Source organism: Ovis canadensis, chromosome 4, assembly GCF_042477335.2.
Source record: "Ovis canadensis isolate MfBH-ARS-UI-01 breed Bighorn chromosome 4, ARS-UI_OviCan_v2, whole genome shotgun sequence".
Classification (NCBI taxonomy): domain Eukaryota; kingdom Metazoa; phylum Chordata; class Mammalia; order Artiodactyla; family Bovidae; genus Ovis; species Ovis canadensis.
In genome coordinates, this window is record NC_091248.1 from 37,679,985 (window position 1) to 37,707,590 (window position 27,606).

The 27,606-nt window shown below is 38.0% G+C and overlaps 1 protein-coding gene across 7 annotated transcripts in view; it reads right to left on the bottom strand.

The window, feature by feature from the left end:
- DGKB (diacylglycerol kinase beta) overlaps positions 1-27,606 on the bottom strand; it is an 877,599-nt gene that overhangs the window by 687,963 nt on the left and 162,030 nt on the right. For all 7 annotated transcript variants that reach the window (XM_069587582.1, XM_069587580.1, XM_069587583.1 and 4 more), the window contains exon 3: positions 526-602. In XM_069587582.1, the coding sequence (XP_069443683.1) occupies positions 526-602 (77 nt within the window). The remainder of the gene's footprint in view (positions 1-525; positions 603-27,606) is intronic.

Consider the following 27,606-nt stretch of genomic DNA (forward strand, 5'->3'; position numbering starts at 1 on the left):
CAACTGGACAGTACATCAGGTTTTTATAGGGAAAGAATTTCAGGGACTCAAAAGCTTACTGGTACCAGACAAAAACAAGATAAGGAGAATAAATTCCTCTCTTTGTATCAAAGCTTGCTTTTTAAAGTAATAGATCTGATATCCATCACAGAATTTTTCTTCAGTCAAGGCACCACTTCCTGCCCTGATGCTGAGTTAACATTAAGTCCGTCTTAGAGAGAGTCAGACACACTTTCTCTCTTTTTCTATCTAAAAATTTTTCCTGACTTTTAGGAAAAGAACCTAGCATATATTATAGATAATCTATACACTACCAAGCATACAATATAGAAATGCAATTTTCAATAGCAAAAAAATTTTTGGATGAAAATAAGCAGTATACCATTTAATGTGTCTTCCAGAATAGCATCTCATTATGAATTTCATTTTGGATATGAATATATGTTTCCAAGAACTCTTCGTTAAGAAATCCCTCCTCCAAACATCTACATGAAACTTAAATAAAGAAAAAAAAAAAGGCTTTACCCCTTCAGGATTATACTTTGCAAGCACACCATTACCATGGAATTCTTCAAGTACATCTTTTAATTTCTTTGTAGAATCTATAAGAAATAGAAAACACATTGTTTATATATGCTAGTACGCTTGCATAACCCAGTTCAGAAACAAAGACTTCTTAAAATATAAATAAATACCATCAGATACTAAATTTTAAGATAAATATGCAAAACATTCTTTATCATTTTTGAAGGGATATATAATTGGAAAAGGCAATCACACATACACACAGAAAGAAAGAAATGGGAATTTTCTGGTGGTCCAGGGGTTTGGGCTCAGCGCTTTCACTGTTGGGCCCAGGTTCAATCCCCAGTCAGGGAACTAAGATCCAGTAAGTTGTGTGTGTGGCAAAAAAGAAAGAAAGAAAAAAGAAAAGAAACAGAAGAAAACATGTTCTGTCCAAGAATGGGGCCACTGTTTATTACTATATGAATTAATATGCAAATAATGAATCAGTAGCATGTTTTTCCCCTTTCTTTTCTTTATAACATTTAAGTGAATGACATAGTTTAAAAAAAAAAAAAAAACAGAAAACCTAGCTATTCTTTGTTGAACTTTACCATACACAGGGCATTTTCCATATATCACTCCATTAACTAAAAATAGCCCTGCTGGATAAATAAGAAAAATAGGATCCATTCAGAGGCAAACTATACATCTTAGTATTTTGCAGGAGAGAATTTTCTAAATATCCATAAGGCTCAATTTACCTTATGTCAATTAAGAAAAAAGTTTAGATATGTTACCAAAAGCATTTTAAGTTATGATTTTCCAAAAGTTTTATACCTTTGTGGGGAGGGAGGTGGGAGGAGGGTTCATGTTTGGGATCGCATGTACACCCGTGGTGGATTCATGTCAATGTATGGCAAAACCAATACAGTATTGTAACGTAAAATAAAGTAAAAATAAAAAATTAACACAGGAAATCATGTCATGAAAGATCACAATTATGAGCTTAAAATTTATATATAAATATAATAAAAATGTGTGTCGTCAATCGGCTAACATAATGTTATCATATCAAAATACAATTTTGACCAAGACATCTAAGAATTACAATATATTTAAAGAAGAAAGTTACACAAGTATCATTGTCTTTTAAATATTCAATCAAGTTTAAATAACAATAATAAAATGAGTTTGAAACTAAAATCTGGGAAATAAGCAGATTTTTAGTTTTCTATTACGGGATAGGGAGCAGATACTATTTCCCAGCACTTGAATATAATCCTTCCTGCCTACCCTCAAAACTCAGTTATATTTGAATCACCATAAAACATTTTCCAGTTCCCAAAACAACTAATTTACAAATGAGCTTTCGAAAAACTCTTAGAAAATTCACTTTTAGATGCCCATTAAGTGCATCATGCCTATATTTTACAAATGATACTTTTATTTGGAATTTATAATTTTCTTTCTATTGCAAATTGTGTTTAGTTTTAAGTGTATGTGACTGTACTTTTTTACTGCAATAAAATTCACAGAACATAAACTTACCACTTTAACCATTTTAAACTATACAAGTCACTGGTTTATTAGTATATTCACAACACTGTGTAGCCATCACCACCATCTACTTCCAGAATATTTTCTTCACATCAAAAAGAAACCCATATTTTAGACATTTCATACAAAAGGGATCATATAAGGCATTGTCTTTCTGTTTGACTTCTTTCATTTAGCATAAAGTCTTCAAGGTTAATGTATGTTGTAGTACATGTCGGCACTTGATTCCTCTTTACAGCTAAAAATATTACATTTTATGATTATACCACATTTTATTTTTTATTCATCAGCTCATACACGATTGAGTTTTTTCCATGAATAAAAATGTTACAAACATTCACGTATACATGTTTTTATTCAAATATATGCTTCAGTTCTTTGGGTATATGCCTAAGAGGAGAATTGCTGGGTCATATGGTAATTCTATGTTTAAAGTTTTGAGGAACTGCCAAACAGATTTTTACATGGCTGTACTATTTTACACACCTACCAGCAATGTGTAAGGGTTCCAATTTTTCTTATCTTTGTCAATACTTGCTATTTTTTAGTTTTTGTCCCTTGGACTGCAAGGCGATCCAACCAGTCCATCCTAAACAAGACCAGTCCTGGGTGTTCATTGGAAAGACTGATGCTAAAGCTGAAACTCCAATACTTTGGCCACCTCATGTGAGCTGACTCATTGGAAAAGACTCTGATGCTGGGAGGGATTGGGGCAGGAGGAAAAGGGGACGACAGAGGATGAAATGGCTGGATGGGATCAACAACTCGATGGATCTGAACTTGAGTGAACTCCGGGAGTTGGTGATGGACAGGGAGGCCTGGCGTGCTGCAATTCATGGGGTCACCAAGAGTCAGACACGACTGAGCGACTGAACTGAACTGAACTGAACTGATGGATAAAATGATTACGATTTGTACTGGAGTAGTCATTTACTAAAGACTAATGATCTTCAACATCTTTCCATGTGCTTATTGGCCATCTGAATATCTTCTTCAAGACTTTTGACCATTTTTAAGTGGATTGTTTTGTCTTTTGGCTGAGGTTCTCTGGTGTGAGTGTTTGTGTGTGCATGCACTATAACATGCTTAAAGCCTGTGCAGCTTTCTATAAATAATTTTTTTCATTATATATTTTGCTAGCAATTTCCATACTGTGCTCCAGGTTAAATTGTTTTATTGTGTCCCCTGTTAGATTGTAGGTGACCCTAGAGAAGAAAATGTACAGTTTTATTTTTGAACAACATTCAATTTATTACAAAGCTGAAGCAATAGAATTGCAATAAATATTTGGATTGAAATGATCAGAGCTATTCCTAAAATACAACAAATTACAGTAATTGCTTTGATAGGCACCTTGGCAGAAACATACTATTTCAGAGACCAGGCGCTATATTAAAAAAGAATAAAAAGCTGATTCTTTATTCTCAAATCCTTCTCTGTAGATAAAAAAGGCACTAGTCTAAGTTAGGACAAAATCTTTTACTTCCTCTTGCTTACAGATTTAGGTGTATAACCTTCTGTACATACCTACAGAGACATACACATATATAGACATACATATATTCATATGTGTAAAAACTAGAATAATCCTAATAGAATATATCCCAGTGGACTATTTTAACCACACCTTGGCTCCATAATAAAACCAAAGAGAGAAAATGGTTTCTGGTTTCCGATACGCAGGCCTTACAGAGAACTTTAGAGATACCACCTGAAGATGGGCTTTTCATTTAAGCATGCACAGAAATGAAAAACACATTCAGTAATCATTTATAAATGCCCCAAGAGAAGACAGCAGCCTTCAGATTTTTTCTTGTCACTTTTTAACAGTTTTCTGGTCATAGTTCACCCTGGAATAGTTTTAGAGGGAGACCATTAAGAACAAACTAATGAATTAAAAGCCAAAATCTCTATTTTGATGACTGCATTTTCCATGATCTGAGACTCAGTGATGATCAGGGTCTGGGACAATTTAAGAAGCTCTGATTCATGTTCAGATGAATCACCATCAGCTCAACTGGTACTCCTCTTCCAATTCTCAAGTTCCATTTTTAACGTCTTGACATCTGAAGTTTACCCACAATCCAATCCCCACTCCATAGTCTAGTTTAGAACCTGGAACCTTATCTTGCTCTTTTATTCATGTCCCAGAAACTCCTCTTGGGTCCAATCTTTCAAAGACTGAGGTCTTGACTTTTCTAGCCAACCTTCTATAGACAGAGATTTTGGTACAGAATATCGAAACATTCCAGATATTTTGTCTTAGCCTCATGCTTTTTAAACAGAATCCCCTTATATAAATTGTCTACACATCTGCTTAGATTCCCAAATTGTGCTAGACTGTGAAATACCTACTGCTGTGTGCTAAGTGCCTTTATAGGAGAATTACATACTAACTTATTTTGTATATCAGTTGCTTTTCTGGATTTCACCCTATTACCTATAATCATAAATATCGCTAACTTTTTGCTTATATCAACTCTAAATCAAGTCTGTCTAAAACAATACTGGGCAGGAATTCCCTGGTGGTCTGATGGTTTGAACACTAGCTTAAACTGCAGGGAGCATGACTTCCATACCTGGCCAGGGAACTAAGATCCCACAAGCCACATGGCACCTCCAGAAAACAAAAACAAACAAACAAAAAAATGGAGCAACAAAGAGAAGAAAGGATGCCTAGCTATATTCATCCTACCCTCTAGCAGAAGATATACCAAGGACGTGACGCCTAGATGAACAGATAGCAGCTGAGTGAAAGACATAATTTCAGTCATAGTTCAGCTAATATTAGAGCTTCAAGTATAAGAGCACAGTGACAGATTCTGGGCTGAGAAATCCAGGCAGGAAGCCAAACAGGCAGGCAGCTGTGAACTGGGAGATCAATTCACAGTTAATATGTATTTGTAATGGGACAAAAGTCCAGCTTCCAAAAAGACTGACAACTGAAATACTGGGCAGCCAGATTCAAACAGCTGGTTTAACCCTTGGAATAAGGAATCAGCATAGATGCTCAGCACAAAATACCGAGTCTCCTACAAAGCCAAGGAGGATTGTGACTTGAGGCAACTCTGAAATACAGGGCTAATTCCAGAGTCCTCAAAGCTTGCCCTGGCTACTAGGAAAGGAAACTTGGAGAAGAACACTGGATACCAATTGCTGCCTTTGACTAGCATATCGATCCTACGAGGAAGTAGTTTAATGTTAATAGCCACAACAAAGAGAATGGGTTCATTTTAGCTCGTCTTTTCCATCACTCTTAGCATGATCTAAAAAGCAAGGTGGTACCGAGTCTAAAAGCAGGGGTAATTTTGTTCAGCAAATGCCTTTGATGTGTGCTTGAATGGAGGAAATTTACCTGGGAATTGATAGAGGAGATTTTGGCTTCTCTTTCTAACACCTGCTCTACTGCATGAGTTGTTCCAGAAGTCTTCTAAAGGGTTCAATCTCTGAATCCTTTCAAGTTTGGCTGAGTCACAGAAAATCTAATGCCAAAAGAGCTAAACTAGTTATATTTTAGAAATGTATAGCTAGTAAAATTCTGAATGTGTACATGATTTTCAAGGAAAATTTAAATCCTTTTACATAATTCTGACATAAAAATAAAGTGTATTTGGCAACGTTGAGAAAATAAAAGAATCAAACTAAAAGGTCCTATAAAACACAGCTGAAAAATAGGTTTCATATCTCTTTAGGTGTCTGTTGCATCTCAAATGAGCTTCCTTTGTGATTTCACTGCCTCTTTGCTTCCTTATTCCAAAAAAGCTCAATGAGCATTTGTCAGATTAATTGCAAAGGTCCCATAGAGTCTTGGGAAGATTTAAAGGCAGATAAATTTGGATTTGAGTCTTGGCTCCAGAACTCTTTGTCTGAATGTCCCTGGGTATATATTTAATCTCTCTGTGGCTCAATTTTCTAATACTTAACATTATAACAATGACACAGGCCTGGAAACACTGTGTACAGCAAAGTGTCAAGTATCCAATAAATTCCTTTTCCTTTCGTGTTCCATCCTAAACAGACTTCAAACATATCACCATATTTCAATGCTTCCTTTCGCCTTTGAACTGAAGTACAAGCTCCTCCTATTGGCATCACAGATGTGTCAAAATATGATCTACAGCTACCTGTAAATAATCCTGTTCTGTGCCTTCCCTGTCAGCAATACACAGACATCTAATTCCCAAGGCAACTCATGATTTCAGAGTCCTTCCTTTCTTCATGACGTTCTTTTTACCCAGCATCCCCTTCAATATCAAGTTCAAGTGTATCCCATATTTATCTGACACCTTGTCCGCAAAACTCTCAGGGTCATCTTGAACTATAGCAGACAACAATTTGCCCTGTGTGGAGCTCCTCATCACAATTTTCTTAAAATCTATACCTGCTTTATGCTCTGAATTCTATGAACACTATGAATTAAAGTTTGTGTGCGTAGAGTGTTTTGGAGATTGCAGTGTTTTATCTTAAATTAGTTAAAACTCAAAATTACCTTATTACTTAATCAAACTTTCTCCCCACTTAACACATACAAAATCAAGGTTAAAGAAGCCATTATTATTCAAAGTCTCACAGATAAAAGAGAGTAACATAGTGATCCAAACTCTTTTATATAACATAAATCTGGTCTTTTTATGATAGAAAAAGAAGTAATAGAATTTTCCATTACAGCCAGGTCTTCTTCTTTGGAATCCATGACTTTTGTGAGTTCAGAAAATTATATTACTTATTTTTCTAGTACAAGAAAATAGTCTATATTTTTACTGACTTAAATTAACAGATGAAGAAATATCATCTATGTATACAACAAGCATAACAGGAGGGGCCAGGACAGCAGAGTAGAAGTTTATCTCCTTCCACGGCACACCAAAATTACAACTCCTTACAGAGCAAACAGCAATGAAAACAATCTAAAGACCAGCAGGAAAGATCTTATAAAACCATAGCTACAAAGAAGCCACAAGACTAGAGAAGGGATAGAAATGTGGTATGGTCAAGACCTACAAACTAGAAGGCGCAACCTGGAAGCCTTGCACTAGAAAGACATCTGGTGCTGGAGAGTGAGACGGGTATTCAAGAGGATGGAAGGATGGTGGGAAACAGACACTCTCCCCTTAAAGGGTGCCCACAAAGTCTTCACATGATCTGAGACCCAGAGCAAAGGAGTAATTTGAAAGGAACCTGGGTTGGACCCATCTACTGATCTTGGATCTACAACCCAAAGGCAACCTCTACTTGACTTTTGGAAAGGCAAGTCCCTAGTGTCTCACCTGGGGACACAGGACAGCCAATAGTTTTACCGTCCAAATAACAGTCATAACTAATAAGAGAAGATAATCATCCCACGGGTTAACAGCACGACTATTCAACTTGTCAAATTCATTTGCCATTTTTAAAAAATAACAAGTTTTAAAGAACTCATAATAAATTAATAATCTTGTCATTTATTTGCCAAACTAAACAATGCCATGGGTCCCTCCTTCAGTGAGGACATGGGGTTTTCAGGGAAAAATAAAAGCTTTGATAACCTGAAAGAGGCTAACAATGCCTTTAATCTTCATGTTAGATGGGACTATGGAAAAACCATCTTTTAGTTCTCCCAACTCAGTGTTTTCAAAAGTTTCCTTCAAAACGTAGACTTATCAGCAGAGGTTTTCCCCTTATCACAAAGATTTGTGACTTAGAAATCTTTCCTGTGCCCAGTCAGAAGCATCTTGGCAGTGGCTGTTTTAACCCTGTAATAGTAGGGTTGCCTAGCTGCAACTGTGTAAAGAGACACACACTTTAGACATACTTTTATAATGTACGTACTGAGTTAGCATTCATGTGTATAACATACTGGCACAGATATTCATAATTTTGATGGGGTAATGTTCTAATAAGCCCAACATAAGCTACAAATTCCATAATCTGAAAACACATTTAAGACATCTAATATCTCAACAAACACCACAGCATAGCCTAGCCTAATGGAAATGTGCTCAGAACATGTACATTAATGTTTTTAGTGATACAGCAAAATCGTCCAACACAAAGACAATTTTACAATAAAGTGGGGAATGTGCATTCAGATGCTAGTCGTGTCCTACTCTTTGAGGCCCCGTGAACTGCAGCCCGCCAGGCTCCTCTGTCCATAGGATTTCCCAGACAAGAATACTGGAGTGGGTTGCCATTTCCTTCGCTAGGGAATCTTCATGACCCAGGGATGAAACCTGCGTCTCATATGTCTCCTGCATTGGCAGGCAGCTTCTTTACCAATACCAATAGTGCCACCTGGGAAGCTAGGTGGATCTCATGTGGAATATCTCAAGCAATTTGTTGAATACTGCTGTGGTTCAGTTGCTCAGTCGTGTCATGGACTACAGCATACCAAGCTTCCCTGTCCTTCACCGTCTCCCAGAGTTTGCTCAAACTCATAAACATTGAGTTAATGATGCCATCCAGTCTTCTCATCCTCTGTTGCCCCCTTCTCCTCCTGCGCTCCATCATTCCCAGTAACAGGGTCTTTTCCAATGAATTGGCTCTTCACATCAAGTGGCCAAAGCACTGGAGTTTTACCTTCAGCATCAGTCCCTCCAATGAATACTGTACAGAAAGTGAAAAACCAAATGATTGTATGGGTAGACAATGGTGGTAAGTATGTGGGTTGTTAACCCTTGCAATCCTGTCACTGACTGGGAGTTTCAGCTCACTATTACTGCCCAGGATCATGAGTGAGTAATGTACTGCAGACTAGCCTGGGAAAAAATCAAAATCCAAAACTCAAAGTAGAATTTCTATTGAATACATATTTCTTTTGAACCACCCTAAAATCAAAAAAGCAATAAGTTAATCCACCATAAGTTGAGGACTATCTGTAAACAGTACAAAATTATATGTGATAATTAACATTTCCCTTAGCAACATACGGTATTTAAAATTAGCAAAAGAGTCAGACATCCTGGAGTGTGAAGTCAAGTGGCCCTATGAAGCATTACTATGAACAAACCTAGTGGAGGTGATGGAATTCCAGCTGAACTATTTCACATTGTCAAAGATGATGCTGTTAAAGTGCTGCACTCAATATGACAACATATTGGTCATACTGACCAATGGCCATGGCCATAGGACTGGAAAAGGTCAGTTTTCATTCCACTCACAAATAAATGCAATGCCAAGGAATGCTCAAACTACCATACAATTGTGCCCTTTTCACATGCTAGCAAAGTAATGCTCAAAATTCTTCAAACTAGCCTTTAACAGTACATGAACCAAGAACTTCCAGATGTACAAGCTGGGTTTAGAAAAGGCAGAGAAACCAGAAATCAAATTGCCAATATCTGTTGGATCAGAGTAAAAACAGGGGAATTTCAGAAACATCTACTTCAACTTCATTAACTATGCTAAGCCTTTTATTGTGTGGATTATGACAAACTGGAAAATTCTTAAAGAGATGAGAATACCAGACTGCTTTATCTGCCTCCTAAGAAAAATATATGCAGGTCAGGAAGTAAAAGTTACAACCCAACAAACAACAACAGACTGGTTCAAAACTAGGAAAGGAGTACATCAATATGGTATATTGCCCTTCTGCTTATTTAACTTATATGCAGAGTACATCATGCAAAATTCCAGGCTAGATGAAGCACAAGCTGGAATCAAGATAACTGGGAGAAATACCAATAACTTCAGATGTGCAGATGACACCACTCTTATGGCAGAAAGGGAAGTGGAACTAAAAAGCCTCTTGTTGAAGGTGAAAAAGGAGAGTGAAAAAGCTGGCTTAAAATTCAACATTCCAAAAACTAAGATCATGGCATTTAGTCCCATCACTTCATACCAAATAGATGGAGACAAAAATGGAAAGCGTGGCATATTTTATTTTGGGGGTCTCTGAAATCACTGCAGACAGTGACTACAGCCATGAAATTAAAAGACACTTCCTCCTTGAAAGAAAAGTCATGACAAACCTAGATAGATCATTAAAAAGCAGAGACATCACTTTGCTGACAAAGGTCCATATAGTCAAAGCAATGGTTTTTCCAGTAGTCATATACAGATTTGAGAGTTGGACCATAAAGAAGGTTCAGGGAGGAAGAGTTGATGCTTTTGAGCTGTGGTGCTGGAAAAGCAAGATCAAACCAGTCAATCCTGAAGGAAATCAACTCTGAATATTCACTGAAAGGACTGATGCTGAAGCTGAAGCTCCAATCCTTTGGCCACCCGATGTAAAGAGCCAGATCACTGGAAAAGACTCTGATGCTGGGAAAGATTGAGGGCAGGAGGAAAAGAGGGGAACAGAGGATGAGATGGTTGGATGGCACCACCAGCTCAATGGATATGAGTTTGAGCAAACTTCAGGAGACAGGGAAAGACAGAGAATCCTGGTGTGCTGCAGTCCGTGGGGTCTCAAAGAGTAGGATACAACTTAGCGACTGAACATCAACAAAAAGCTTTATCTTTGACCAACCCAAACAGTTTTGTGTCTAATCCAGTGGTACTCAAACCTAGATCCATATTACAATCACTTGTGTAACTTTTAAAATATACTGATGCCTGGGCCCAAAAACATTGTGATAAACAGTACATTGGTCTGGGATGGATCTCAAAGACCAGGATTTTTTAAAAAATCCTCACATGATTCTGATATTCAGGTAAGGTCGAATTAACCATAGATCTAATTCTCTAAAAGATATATAAATAAATTGAGAATTAATCAGCAATTAGTCCCTGCTGCATTTTCCTATGCATGTGTGTGTGTGTGTGTGGTGTGTGTGTGTGTAGTCTGGTTATTGCTCAACTAGCTTCAATCCATGAAATAAAATTGTATTAGAACATTTTATTTAAAAATTTATGAACTCTCACTCCAGTTACAATGGCCAAAAAACGGTATTTTGAAAATCCAGAAATTGATATTGCTGTTAAAGCAATTGCTCAGGTGATATAGAAGATGCTCTACTTACACTCTATTCAGTAGCAGAAAAGGAACACCTACGGCAATATAAAATAAGATATTTGGAGAACTAGTCATCAGGAGACAGAAGTTCACATCTCTCTGTATGAAAATTACAGTAAAAGCACCAAGAGACTGAAAAAAAAAGGGTAACTTGTTAAAAGTAAAGAGTCAGAGTGTAGCACTACTGGAAACCTATACACCTGTAGTTTAAAAGAACATCCTAAGAAGAATATTCTAATGATACAAATACATAGAGAAGAGATATAAAATAAACTCTTGACCTGTTCTCAGTGTATGTTTCCTCTCCACATATTCTTGCAAATTTCTCAGGATTACTATTAACTTACAAGGTGACGGCCATAATATCATAGAGAAAGGGGCTACAGGCATTGCAGTAGTTATCTCCATTATTCCAGAAAGATATTTAATTCCAGAATAAATATTTAATTTATTCCAAATATTTAATTCCAGAATAACTGTTGGTTTGAGACTATGAAAATTTCCTTTCTCGTTTTATTATTCATTATTTGCTGATAATGCTCTTAAACAACTAATCCTGAAAACACTTTTATGCATTTGCTCTTATTTCTTCCCTTCCTCATCTACCTATACTCAACTTCTTGATGTGTGCCTCTGCCGCGATGTCTTGGACAGGATATTCGGAGAGAATCTTGGATAAACAAAACATCTGAGAATTTTGTTGACAAACTGAAGGCATCTGGATACTGTCCTAAAAGCCAGTGAAATAATATATATTGTATACACACTGTATTCAATAGGAAATTCGTTATGACAATATATACTTTTATTTGAGCCACTCATATATACAACATCACAAAATTGATAAGGAAAACAATTTTATTTAAGAATTTTAATTGGTGGCTGAATTGACTGGCCAGATGCAGTGTTGTGCTTGCAAATGTTTAACAATTACTGAGGATACAGGGTGCTGACTTGATGTGTTTGCTGGTTTAGCTCGTATAAATATTCCCATCGTGGCCACTTCAAGCCTTCGACGAGACATGAATGTGGAATTGGGAAGAGATGATAACACTGGACTCATATGGACAGTATTCAATGAACTAATAAACACAAAATGTTTATATAAAATATACTTCAGGGAGAAAGAACAGGTCTTTCATAACAAACAGAGATAAAGACAAAAACAAAAACCCCAGTTTTAAGTGTGCAATTATTCTTCCAAATATTTTTGTCTAGAACAAGTATTATTCTAAGTCCCTGAAATATATATCATTGCACAAAACCAAAAATATTCCAGCTCACTGGGTTTATAGTCTAGTACAAGAAGATTGAAGATAAACATAATACACAAGTATAGTATGTTAAGAGATTTCAACTACTATGGAGAAATATTATAAGGTAAGAAGGATTATCCGCTTGCAGAAAGTTTATGGTTTAAAAGAACAAGATTAGAGCAGACTATTGTGAAAAAGCAAGATCTGGGCAAAACCCTGTCTAATTTATACTTTAAAAGAAGTACTCTGTTCATGTAAAACTGATGAATAAGTTTTGTGGATAATACCGACATTTATTTTCTGGTTTTGAGAGAATTTTATAAACTGTAGTTACATAAGAAGTAACCATCTGCAACTGGTACCTGGATCCTCCTGTACATATATTTTGGTACGTTTCTGTGAGTCTATCACTATTTCAAAATATTTTTTAAAGAGCACTATATTGTATTAAAAACAGACTGTAGAAAAGAAGGATAAAAGCAGGGAAATAATTATGGAAGTATTATATCAATTCAGTCAAGAGACATGATGACTTTGCATGAAAGTATTAGTCTTGGAGCAGCTATTTTGAAAGCAGAGTCAAAAGGATTTTCGGATGGATTGGATATGGACTGTGAACGTGAAGAATCAACAAGGATCCCCAAATTTTGTTGATATGTTTCAAGAATTAGAAGGATGACATTGCCGTAAAGGGGGACGGGGAACACCACAGAAGGAGCACTGAGACAGAGAGTTCTCAACTTTAGTTTAAGGCAGTTCATATTTGAGAAATCTACTAGACATCCAAATGTGTCCATCAAGGAGGCAATAGCTACTCAGTGTGGACTTCAGAAGAAGGTCTGAGCTAAAGAACTAACTTTGAGTGTGATTTGTATAAATGACATTTAAATGCAGAACTAGATGATACTACGTGGAGAGTGAATGTAGAAAGGAATACCAAGGACTGAGACCAGAAACAGTCCAAGGTTCAGATGTCGAGAAAAAAGGGGGAACATGCAAGGAGACTAAGAATGAGTACTGAGTAAAATACCTCAGATGCGCAGATGACACTGTCTTTGACAGAGAGCGAGAAGGAACTGAAGAGCCTCGATGAAAGTGAAAGAGGAGAGCGAAAAACCTGGCTTAAAACCCAACATTCAGAAAACTAAGATCATGGCATCCAGTTCCATCTCTTCATTGCAAATCGATGGGGAAAGAGTGGAAACAGTGAGAGAGTTTATTTTGGGGGGATCCAAAATCACTGCAGATGGTGACTGCAGCCATGAAATTTAAAAGACACTTGCTCCTTCAAAGAAAAGCTATGACCAACCTAGACAGCATATATTAAAAAGCAGAGACATTACTTTGCTGACAAAGCTCCATGTAGTCAAAGCTATGATTTTCCCAGTGGTCACGTATGGATGTGAGAGCTGGACCATAAAGAAAGCTGAGTGCCAAATAATTGATGCTTTTGAATTGTGGTGTTGGAAAAGACTCTTGAGAATCCCTTGGAATGCAAGGAGATCCAACCAGTCCATCCTAAACGAGATCAGTCCTGGGTGTTCATTGGAAGGACTGATGCTGAAGCTGAAACTCCAATACTTTGGCCACCTGATGCAAAGAGCTGACTCATTTGAAAAGACCCTGATGCTGGGAAAGATTGAGGGCAGGAGGAGAAGGGGATGACAGAGGATGAGGTGGTTGGATGGCATCACTGATTCAATGGACATGAGTTTGAGCAAGCTTCAGGAATTGGTAATGGACAGGGAAGCCTGGCATGTTGTAGTCCACGCCGTTGAAAAGGGTCAGACACGACTGAGCTGAACTGAACTGAGTGAAATAACAAGAACACCAGGAGAAGCAAAGAGGCATGAAAGCAAAGTGTTATATAATGTAAAGTAAGATGAAGAGCAGACTGGATTTAGCAAGAAGAACATCATTCATGTTTTGTCAATAACGGTTTCAGTTTGCTGCTGCTGCTAAGTCACTTCAGTCGTGTCCGAATCTGTGTGACCCCATAGATGGCAGCCCACCAGGCTCCCCCATCCCTGGGATTCTCCAGGCAAGAACACTGGAGTGGGTGGCCATTTCCTTCTCCAATGCATGAAAGTGAAAAGTGAAAGGGAAGTCGCTCAGTTGTGTCTGACTCTTCACAACCCCATGGATTGCAGCCTACCAGGCTCCTCCGCCCATGGGATTTTCCAGGCATGCGTACTGGAGTGGGGTGCCATCGCCTTCTCCCAACGGTTTCAGTTTAGAGGCTGAGAAAAAGCCCAGTCAGAGTGAATTAAGAGAAAGTAAGATGAGGAAAGGTGCAGCAAACAGAGGCAACTCATTAACAAGATTGCTCCAAATGGAAGCAAAGAATTTGGGCAGTAGCTAGACTGCAGGAAGTGGACTCAAGATGATTTTTTAAGAGGAGAAAAAAGAAAACAGCATGCTAATAGAAATAATCTAGTAGATGGGGAATTGTTGAAGATGAAGAGAAAAAAAAAGAGAAAAACCACTAAAATAGTGGGAAAGAAATGATGCAATCTCATTCATAGCAGGAAGTCAGAAGGTCTGGGTTAGATAGGGGTTTGGACAGTTTACCTAAGAGAGATGGGAGAGTATATGAGTTCATGTGCTGGGGCAACTAGGTGTCCAGTTGGTATATGTAAAGCTCTCTTCTGATTAGAGTAAGTCTTCTACATACAAACCTTCAAGTTGTGAAATTTCAAAAATGTGCCCCTGTATGCCAGTTGTACTGTACCACTGTACAAGGCACTGAACTGTGAAATTAAAAATATTTCCTTTGCTTTTTTATATATCATTTGTGTGAAAGGAATTATAAACCTATTACAGTACAGTACTATATAGCCAATCGTGTTAGTTAGGTACCTAGGCTAACTCTGTTGATTGATGTTCAGTTGCTCAATTGTGTCCAACTCTTTGCGACTCCATGGACTGCAGCACAACGGGCTTCCCTGTCCTTCACCATTGCCTTGGAGTTTGCTCAAACTCATGTCCATTGAGTCATTGATGCCAACCACCCATCTTATTCTCTGTTGCCCCTTCTCCTCCTGCCTTCAATCTTTCAGAGCAGCAGGGTCTTTTCCAATAAGTCTGTCATAATGTGGTCCACTGGAGAAGGGAATGGCAAACCACTTCAGCATTCTTGCCTTGAGAATCCCATGAACTTTGTTGGACTTATGAGCAAACTGGACTTACAAATGAGCTCTTGGGATGGAACTTGTTTGTACATAGATGACTTACTGTACTTTACTCAATGAAGAAGAAAGAAAGGGCATTAGCTGAGAAAAGAGAAGAGAGGAATTCATGGAGATTTGAAGAAAGGTCTGGGGTTTTGAGGGCTTCCCAGGTGGCACTAGTGGTAAAGAACCCATCTACCAATGCAGGAGATGAAAGAGATGTGGTTTTGATCCTTGGGTGTAAAGATCCCCTGGAGGATGGCATGGCAACCCACTCCAATATTCTTGCTTGGAGAATCCCGTGGACAGAGGAGCCTGGAGGGCTACAGTCCACAGGGTCGCAAAGAGTTTGAACTATGGTGTTGGAGAAGACTCTTGAGAGTCCCTTGGACTGCAAGGAGATCCAATCAGTCCATTATGAAGGAGATCAGCCCTGGGATTTCTTTGGAAGGAATGACGCTGAAGCTGAAACTCCAGTACTTTGGCCACTTCATGTGAAGAGTTGACTCATTGGAAAAGACTCTGATTGGGGGCAGGAGGAGAAGGGGACGACAGAGGATAAGACGGCTGGATGGCATCACTGACTCAATGGACATGAGTCTGAGTGAACTCCGGGAGTTGGTGATGGACAGGGAGGCCTGGCGTGCTGTGATTCATGGGGCTGCAAAGAGTTGGACATGACTGAGTGACTGAACTGAACTGAACTGAACTGAAGAGACTTAGCACATACATGCTGGGGTGTTGAAAAGTCATGCAGAAGACAGCCAAAGTGAACAGATAAGAGAAATAGGGCATGACTATCTCACTAAACCAGTGAGATATACTGCGGGGGAAGAGTTCAAGTTACCTAGGGTTATGGTTTGTCCATCCAAGTGCTATGGAGTGAGACAGGGCCAGAGAGCTAAAGGAGGAAACAAGGGTTCAAGTTCAATGACTTCTCATGGGGGCTGCCCTTGGGTTTTAGATCATTACTTCAACTTGGGAAGACTCCACTGTGATGTTGCTGGTCATCCTCTTGAGTTTGAAAGAACAATTTTGAGCAGTTGCTGTGCTTTTCAGAGCTTTATGCCTTCTTAGACACCAACCTCCTTTGTACCAGCTATAATGGGATGTGGAAGAGAGAAATTGGCACCTCGGGTTGCTTTCTATGTGTGCTTCCCCGGAGCCAACAGCACCTCAGTTGTCCTCATCTTTCTTTGTGCTCCCGTTCCTTCCATTTTCTCTCTATTCTGTTAAGTGTCCAATTACACTTAGACTCACAATGTTCTGTTCAATAATGGTCCTTTTCAGCCTTCTTCCTTGTTCAGAGGAAGACAAAATAGAAAGCTCATGCAGTTCAGCTCTAAGTCGAGTCATCACTATTCATAATGAAAAGGATTATTTCTCTAGAGAGGCAGGATAAGACTCTTGTCCCCTTTTCTACCACCCTTGCTCTTCCCTGCCTGTCGGATGATTCTCCACCCACGCCAGTACGGACTCGTTCAATTCACTTTGGAGAGGGTGAAAAATAAAGAGTGAAATGATTCTTAATACTCTCCATTCCTTGATGACACTTTCTAACTCGTGTGTGGTTGAAATTACTTATTCTTTCCCCAGTCTTTGAACTTAAAGTCAAGCTCATTTATTCTCTATAATTTTTTCTTTCTTTTAAAACATCATCTTAAGTTATTTATCAGCTTCAGTGAAGGTAGGCTTTACATACTGAATATGTTGCATTAATATGTATTTCCAGAAAAAGACTATACAGACAGATATATAGGTAGATAGACACAGATGTACAGTGGCAAGAAACAATCATTTCATGCAGTATTGTTCAAGCAGCCCCTTCACACATATGATGTAACATCTTCAAATTAATGAGTTCCTTTTCAACTAAATATTGATTTTTAGATTCCTAAAGAGTCTGACACAACTGAGCGACTTCACTTTCACTTTTCACTTTCATGCACTGGAGAAGGAAATGGCAACCCACTCCAGTGTTCTTGCCTGGAGAATCCCAGGGATGGAGGAGCCTGGTGGGCTGCTGTCTATGTGGTCGCACAGAGTTGGACATGACTGAAGCAACTTAGTAGCAGCAGCAGCAGTGCTAATTAAGGGGGTTCCCTGGTAGCTCAGCTGGTAAAGAATCTGTCTGCAATGCAGGAGACCCCAAGTCGATTCCTGGGTTGGGAAGAACCCTGGAGAAGGGATAGGCCACCTACTCCAGTACTCTTGGGCTTTCCTTGTAACTCAGATGGTAAAGAATCCACCTGCACGGCGGGAAGTCTGGGTTCAATCCCTGGGTTGGGAAGATTCCCTGGAGGAGGACATGCAACCCATTCTAGTATTCTTCCCTCAAGAATATCTATGGACAGATGAGCCTGATGGGCTACAGTCCAAGGGGTCACAAAGAGCTGAACACGACTGAGTGACTAAGCATAGTGTTAAATAACTAGCATTCACTATTTGTGATGAAAAACTGCTATTTGTAAATTGGATAATGATAATACCTTCCTTGTGCTTCTGCTGAGATTAGTACCCGGGACACTTTAACTATTATTATATTATTATTTATTTATTTTTAATATAAATTTATTTATTTTAATTGGAGGTTGATTACTTTACAATATTGTATTAGTTTTGCCATACATCAACATGAATCCACCACAGGTATACACGTGCTCCCCATCCTGAACCCCCCTCCACCCCCACCCTCCTCCCTCCCCACCCTTCTCCCTCCGCGTACCATCTTAACTGTGAGCCCTTATCATCATCTGTGCTGTCAGATTTACACTGAGCTCTGGGAGTGTTTAGTTTTTTTTGTCATAACCTTAATTTGGATTATTATTCATTTTCATTCTCTTTGCATTTTCACTAGATATTTTAAACTTCTTATTTACAGCAATAACCAAGACATAATATAAAATGTCTTAAAGTTATATTTAAATTATTCATTTTAATCTTATGGGAAATTCACTCTTATAGGCAACAGAATTAAATGGCCATGTATATGTGCTTCAATCAAAATATTTAATGAAATGCAACTATGAGTTATAATTTTAATCTATACATCATTAAAAATTCTGAAACTCATATAAGCTCAGATATGTAAGTTTTATTTTACTGTTTAAGTTATTTTGTGGGCTGCAAAACATGTACTGAGGAACCAGACATTCTGGAAACAATACTATATTCTGTAGTTGCAATGCTAACAATACCCTGTTTTAAGACAATACAAAAATCATCAAAATTTCTAAATAGTTTCTGACTGTGAAAATTTCCAGCACTCTGTACATTTACTAACATACACAGTATTATGCAATCTGGAAAAATGGAAACTTATTTATTTTGCTGGAATACAGATTTCAAAGAACATAATTTGCTCACATACATATTTTAAAGAACATAAAACTCTAAAATACTGTCCCCATGTTTTAAATTCAAAGCAGAACTCAGGGAAATGGGCCATATTTATCTTGCAGCTTTCTGCACCCACTCATCCTTACCATGCCTCTGGAGAAAGTGAAAGCTTTAATGTGAGAAGGAGAGCTGTCACCATACATGGAATTATTCTAGACCCCGGATCTCAGATGATCTATAGCAGTGGTCCCCAACCTTCTTGGCACCAGGGACTGATTTCATGGAAGACAATTTTTCCATGGATGGAGGTGGAGGGGATGGTTTCAGGATGATTCATGTACATTACATTATTGTGCACTTTATTTCTAATCTAACGCTGCTGCTGATCTGGCAGCCCAGAGACTGGGGACCCCTGATCTATAGTATAGCCCTCTCATAAAACAGACCTTCAGTTTCTCCCTCTAACACTGATGAAATTAGAAGAAACAGTATTTAAGGACTCTTCCAGCCACAACAGTCAACGACTCATAGTTGAAAACATTACCAGATATGCTAGAAGGACACTCAGCTCCGCATGCCATAAACGTTCCCTTCCTAATATGCTCATCTCTCTTAAATACTTCTCAAACTTCTCTTAAATATTATCCAATTTTTAAATAGAAAGTTCAGATTGAGGCAGTTGGAGATTTCTGATCCCACTACCAGATAAAGTGAGAAAAGGAGAGAGGAGCAAGAAATCCAGGTCTAAAAGGAATATGCTTTTCTGGCATGCCAAATTCCTCGGGACATCAGAACCTCTAGTAACAGTAGCACAGGTATCAATATTTGAGAAATGTATTTAGAACTATACCGACTACTCTGAAAAGTGATTGGCTTTGGTTACATTCCCTTAAACTGACAATGTTAAACCGAAAATTTTACCTACCATGTGACAATCAATCTTTACATTTTTACAAGTTATTGATCAGAAAGTAGACTGGAGATAAAACACTGGGTTTGGATATTGTCACTTAGTGTTTTGAATATCACTATCGGTATTCAGAAGATAAATTTATGGCGTTTTTTTTTAATGGTTTCTCTCACATTCTACAACTTACATTGGAATATTTGCTATAACAACTTAAAACTGACTTTACCATAATCTGCAATCAAACTAAAAAAAAAAAATCTTGCTAAAACGCTAATAAATGTGGTGGCTATTCTGAGTGAAAGGATTTATTTCTGATGCAGTTTAACTGTGTTTCAGCCATTCACCTATTAGAGTAAAAGCTTGCCCCACAATATTTAAATATTTTTGAAGATCTATAGAAAAGAAGGGAATGATTAAGGGTGATGATTTTGTAAAGGAGTTTAGTTACAAAGCAGCCAGAAATGCTTTAAGGACTGTGCACCATTGCATCAGTTAAGAATCAGAAATGAGAGAATTGAATGGGGCTGTAGCAGTCTCCCCAGGGAATTGCAGGAATCCATTGATCAAAGTGTTCTACTACAGAGAACATTCTCAGTCATGTCTGAGAAGGAAAAAAAAACACCTGCCACCAATACAAAAGCTGCCAAAAGTAAGCTAACTCAGTTTAGGTGTTTCTTAGGCTGCTGTTAAAAAAAAAAATACAACAGATCAGGAAGTTTAAAACAATAGAAATTTATTTTCTCATGGTTCTGGAGGCCAGTAGTTGATATTAAGGTAGCATCATGGATGGTTCCTTCTGCAGACTCTGACGGAGAATCTGTTTTCTGCCTGCTCTTTAGCTTCTGGTGCCAGAAATCCTTGGCAATCTTGGCCTTGTTGACCCATCACAATGATCTCTGTCCTTATTGGAACACAGCCTTCTCTGTTTCACTGTATCTGCTCCTCTCCTGCCTTTTATAAAGGACACTGGCCTCTAGACTTAGAGCTTTCTACAAATCCAGGATGAGATCATATGGAGATTTTTAATGACATTGGCAAAGACCATTTTCCTCCAACAGTTTCCAGGGGTTAGAATTTGGCCATGTCTTTTTGAGGGGCACTATTCTACCTACTGCACGCTAGATTCAGGCAGAAACTTTCAAGGTGATGTTCAGCCAAAACCTTTATGGCAGCATTGCTTTGAAAACTCAGGGATCTTAACGGCATCTTGTGAGGTTAATTTTTTGTTAAACGGTATGTTATCTCAGCTTTTCTGAGATGTTCATGTAAAAAAATGGAGAACATGTGTGAAAGATAAAAGGGAGAGGGAGCAGGCAGGGAGAACCCAGAGTCTAAAGCTGGTCTAGCACTTGAGGAAGGAGATGAGAAAGAAGAGAAAAGAGAAGCCAGGCCTATGAAGTGCTGCAGCTCTGGGAAAATCTCCACCAGGGCAGCGAGGAGCTCCTGAGCAAACACCACCCACTGGAAGCCTGTCCTGTTGAAAACTCGATCTATTGCCAACACTATCATGCTTGGTCACTGCCTAGGAGCAATCCAGGAGGAAGACTGTGGTGAGTCCAAAGCGTAACACGTACATGATGAAGAGGCAGTCACAGCTCAGTGACAAGCTTCCTGCCACCGTTCACCAGAAGTTTCATTGTTCATTGCAGCCCTATTTACAATAGTTAGGACATGGAAACAACCTAGATGTCATTAACAAAGGTATAGATAAAGGTATGGTACATATATAAAACGGAATACTGTGTGTGTGTGTGTGCTCAGCTCTGTCCAACTCTTTGGGACCCCATGGACTGTAGCCTGCCAGGCTCTTCTGTCCATGAGATTCTCCAGGCAAGAATACTGGAATAGGTTGCCATGCCCTCCTCCAGGGGATCTTCCCAACCCAGGGACTGAATCCACGTCTCTTATACCTCCTGCATTGACAGGTGGATTCTTCACTATTGAGCCACCTGGGAAGACCCAGATGGAATACTACTCAGCCATAAAAAGGAATGAAATTGGACCATTTGTAGAGACAAGGAAGGGCCTAGAGACCATCATATATAGGGAAAGTATGTCAGAAAAACAAATATTGTATATTAACCCATATATGTGGAATCTAGAAAAAAAATGGTACAGATGATCTTGTTTGTACAGCAGAAATAGAGACAAAGATTTAAAGAACAAATATATGGACAGCAAAGGGGAAATGGGGGTGGGGGGAGTTTGGTGAATTGGGAGATTAGGACTGATACATATATACTATTGATACTATGCATAAAATAGATAACTAATGAGAACCTACTGTATAATTCAGGTAACTCTACTCATTACTCTGTGGTGACCTAAACGAAAAGGAAACCCAAAAAAGAGGGGATGTATGTATGCATAGAGCTGATTCCCTTTGCTGTACAGTAGAAATTAACAAAACACTGCAAAGCAACTAAACTGCAATAACAATTAATTTAAAAGAAGTTTCAAGAAGAAAGAAACCCCTACAAACATCTTTTCTGCTATATCTAGGGCATGTCCTGCGCAAGGACATCCTTCTAGGATTGTTGATTATGAGATAATATGCAAGCAACCTTTCTATCTCCCCTTACCACTGTTATTGTTACAGCCAGCGATACTGGCAATATTGGAGATATATGATGTGATGCAGTATCTGTGGTGGGATGCTGACGCAGATGACTTTGCTCTGATGGAAGATTAATTATAATCGTCCTGATATCAAAAAGATACTCAAATCGATCAACTGGGATACAAAACAGATCTCATGCCTAACAATAAATAAAATACGAAAAAAAGACCTTGTTTTATACTTTGCTGCTAAACTTTCAAAACTTTTATGAAGAGAAATAACCAAACACACATCTTGGGTCTAACATAGAGGTCACATTTACTACTATGAACAGTAAAAATATTGCAGAATAAGTTTGTATGCATCAGCAAGGAATTGCAGCAAGAAATTCATTCAAATAAAGTATTATTATAAATTGAGAGAAAATACAAATATTTGGTGCAAATCTTTAAATAAATATTAGATCATACAGATAAAAACAATTTGGCAAAACGTGTTAAATAACATAGTCTGTCAATTATTCTTTCAACTAAAACTGGTATCCTATGAGAAAAGAGATTAATTCATCTAGCACCTCCAATAATTATGCAAGTGCTTTTCCTTGGGAAAACATATTTCTCTGTCCATCAGAATTAATAGTGCCATGTTGGTATTGTTTTAGTCACTAAGTCTTGAGACTTCATGGATTGTAGCCCTCCGGGCTTCTCTATCCATGGAATTCTCCAGGCAAGAATATTGGAGTGGGGTGCCATTTCCTTCCTCAGGGGATCTTCCTGACCCACCCAGGGATTGAACATACTTCTCCTGCATTGGCAGGTAGATTCTTTGCCACCAAGCCAACTGGGAACCCCCTTACTAATGCATATTTCTTATTAATCTTTTATTACATCGAATATTAAAAAGACACACTCAACTGCAAAGATTGAATTAAACTGATTATTTGTAATGCTTATTCAAAGACACCCTTAATTAACTACATAAATTTTAAAATAAATGCATGTTATCATGACAGGAATATGAATAGCTCAGACTGTCATATTATCACGTTTTATTGACACAAACAAAGGGAATGGAAATGGACGTGGAGTTAAGAGTTTTAGCCTGCTGTTGTTATATATAGCATCAGCTGATAGTTTTACAAGCATCCATTTCTAGAGCCAAAAGGGCCAAAAGGACAAAGTTGTCTACTGGTTGCATGTACTTGGTCATGGCTTTGTACTGAGACATGGTCAAGCCTCAGGCATTTATTCCTGCCTCGCTCACACTTTCACCAGCCCCCTCCCTGCTCCTCTTTCCACTTCAGCAAGCAGCAACAGCTTTGCCTATATCTTCTACCTCTTTTCTCACCACTAAACTTCAATCAAAAAGTCTGAGTTTAATTTAAAATCTACCTTGTCATTTCATTGTTTCCCTTTTCTAAAGATTATTTTTATTTACTTCATCTTTAACACATTAATCATTCTTCAAGTCTGTGCTTAGGAGGAAAGGTAATTTGTATTTCTAATACTTTACATGTCAGTGTCATTATGTACTGCACACATATATACTAACACACTCCAAAGTGCTAAATAATTGTGTTAAATGATTAAGTAACTGTTGCTTTAGTGCTTGACATTATGCAAAAGTCTGTGAAATTTTTATCAATATATAGGTGCTTCAGTATTCATTACAACTTGGGAAAATTTGGGTGTCTTTATAGGCTGGGAATGCATTTTAACTTTCCTATTAAAAATAATGGCATAAGACTTCTATTTAAAAAATCAATAGTCAACACATTTTCAATAATAGATTTGATACAGATAATGAGGGATGCATACATTCCAATTACTATGTAGAAATAGAATGTATACACCCAGCGAATTCAAAGTAACTGAAGAGTAACCAAGGTAATGAGGAAGAGACTACAAGAGTGAGAAAAGCCAAGAACAGTACTGGAATTTAATGCAGTCTATCAGAGGATCCAGGCAAACCTGAACAGTATGATCCCCAGTATCAGTTGTTCTAAATAAGGAGTAATATTCTCAGGTGTATTTTAAAAAAGTGTGAAGTCATCAATAGTGAAGAGCAGAGAATACATAATTAAACTATACTGTAGAAAATGTCAGGAAATGAGTATCAGAGGACAAAATATGAGATCATCAGGAGACATAAATGAACCATAAGTAAAAATGACTATATTGGGCAATATCTCTGGGAAATTCTTTTGTGTTGTAACCTGTCAAACATCATGATAAAAGCACCTTTGTATCAGACAGTGATGTCTTCATAAACCTGTGAAAGTGAAAGCCTCTCAGTCGTGTCTGACTCTTTGTGACCCCATGGACCTATAGTCCATGGAATTCTCCAGGCCAGAATACTAGAGTGGGTAGCTGTTCCCTTCTCCAGGGGATCTTCCCTACCAAGGGACTGAACCCAGGTCTCCCACATTGCAAGTGTATTCTTTACCGAGTCACCACAGAGATCCTTCATAAACGCATACTGCCTCACAAATTTTTTTTGCAGTGTCTGCAGCAAACGGGAAAAAAAATGACAATAAGCTCATTTTCCTGACAGTGTGACTTCTGTAAATTGGCTTGAGTTACTAGAATGTGTAACAGCCAGCTGCCTTGTTGGATTTTTGGCCCTTATTTGCATCAGAATATTTGCTCTCACTTACAGAATTGGGAAGAGTATAAGGACAAGTTGGGCTTCCCTGGCGGCTCAGACTGTAAACGGTCTGTCTGCAACGTGGGAAACCTGGGTTTGATCCCTCAGTCAGGAAGATCCCCTGGAGGAGGGCATGGCAACCCACTCCAGTATTCTTGCCTGGAGAATCACACTGACAGAGGAGCCTGGCGGGCTACAGTCCATGGGGTCTCACAGAATCAGGCATGACCGAGAGACTAATACACACACACACACATACAGACAAGTTACAAGCCTGAATGATTGGGCATAAGAGATTTACAGGCTATGGTGAAATCATCTTGATGTTGTTTCTGTGATAGGAGAGACTGAGAAAACTGAGAAAGTATCTCCTCCATAGCTTAAGAGAATTCCAAGAAATTAAAATAAACTCATTATTATCTAGCAAGAGCTTTATGTAACTCAGGCACATAATTCAAGTACATACACAACTATAAAGAAATTCTAAATAGTTCTGAAAGTTGTTTCAGTTGAAATCTGAAATTATGGAAAAGTTGAGAATAGTGTGAAATGGAAAGTGGTGAAAGGGTTTAGGTTTTCTCTTACTCATTTGTTATTATCATTGTCATTTTGCTGTGGCATACTGACTGGTTTTGCTTGAATGTTACTCTGAAGTTATCAGATTCAGTCTGTAACAACTGTCCCTTCGCCAATGCTATTTAAAGCTTAAACAGATTACAATGGAATATCAATCATTCTTTTTTTAAGTTTAAGAAACTATGTATCATATGCAACAATCTTTTCCAAATTATTAGATTTTCTAAGAAAGTCTGAGTTAACCAAGACAGATGACCAATTACATGAAACTGGCAGCCAATTTATCCAAACTTATGACATTATAAACAATAATTTGTTATTGTCTTAGTATTCTCCAATTCCTTTCCTCCCTTCTGTCGCACATTACTTTCCATGTCTCAGCTCTCAATGCCCAGAATGACATCATGTTAAGCGGTGTGTGTTCCTTTGCCATTAAGATTTTCATATATAAAGGCAAGATCATTGTATTTTTTATGAATATATAGATAATCATGCTCATTAAAAAAACAGAATACACTTAAATTTAAAAAGATATGACCGTTTATAATCTCTCTACCTGCAAATGACTAGTATTAACAATGTGATACTCTTCTGGAATGCTTTCAATATGCATGTATAAATATATATTTAGAAAACTGTCATCAGAACTTATGAAAAATGTGATTACAGATTACATCACATTTTCAAGTTGCTTTTATATTTACTGTATTTTAAATCTTTTTTTAAGTTGATAGACATATATCCACGCCATTAGTATCATTAGAACTGGATGAAAATTATGTCCTTGTGTGGGTGTGTTTCATTTATGAATCTCTTATATTTAAGAACTATTTTTTAAAATATGTTAATATTGAAAGCATCATAGACATGCATGTGTGCATGCTCAATCATTCAGTCATGGCCAACTCTTTTGTGACCGCGTGGACTGTAGCCCACCAGGCTCCTATGTCCGTAGGATTTTCCAGGCAAGAATACTGGAGTTGGTTGCTATTTCCTCCTCCAGGGGATCATCCTGACCCAGGAACTAAACCCACGTCTCTTGTGTCTCCTGCGCTGGCAGGCAGTTTCTTTACCCTGCTCCACCTGGGAAGCCCATAATGAACATGACATATATATACATGCATCTTTACACCGTATTCACTTCTGTCCTTGGATGAATTCCTGAAGGAAACATAGATGTGTCAAAGGTTTAACGTATTTTAAGACTTTTTTTTCCATCATGTTGATTTGCTCTTCACCAAGTTTGAACCAATTTAATTTGTCATCACAGTGTACATGTGGTACTGGGTACAGAGTCTGGACATGATTCAAACGTGGTGCAAATCTACTTGCATTGTAACTACAGTGATCATGTGCTCAAGTAAAAATGCCACATTAATTTCTGATTCTATATTGCTATGGATATTAATAATTAAGTTGCGTTAGTTATGTCCGACTCTTCCCAGCCCCATGGACTGTAGTCCACCAGGCTCCTCTATTCATGGGATTTCCCAGGCAAGAATATTGGAGTGGGTTGTCATGCTCTCCTCTAAGGGGTCTTCCCAGCCCAGGAATGGGACCCACATCTCTTTCATCTCCTGTATTGGCAGGCAGGTTCTTTACCACTAGCACCACCTGGAAAGCCTTAAGTAGACATAGGTATTACTAGTAAATTATTTTTTCTTGCATTGTAGCAGTGTGATTACTGAACATCATGCTCTTAAAGAATATCAAGATAAACAGATTGAAGAATAAAAGTGCTCTCAAGTGGACTGAACACAAGATTCGGAGTTAGGAGAGCAGTACCACTAGGGCAAATATACTCCTTGGACCTAATTTTTGTTATCTGTAAACAGAGATGATAGATTGGGCAATTTCTAAGCCTTTTCCAGTTGTAAAACACTCTGTATATGCTATATTGCAAACTCCATTAGGTAAATGACTATGACTTACTCCTAATTTTTTCCACAGCACCTGATATATAAAGTACTTCCATAAAAGTTTTTTCATAATTGGTACACTGATTATGTTAAAATCTTTTCATAAATGAGTACACTAGCTGCTTATTAACCAAATCTCATTTCATAAGATTGTATCAAAATAAACTAAGAATTGATTTTCTAGTATTAATTACTCTAGAACCCTTTGGAGATGGAATCATTTTTCCTAATTGC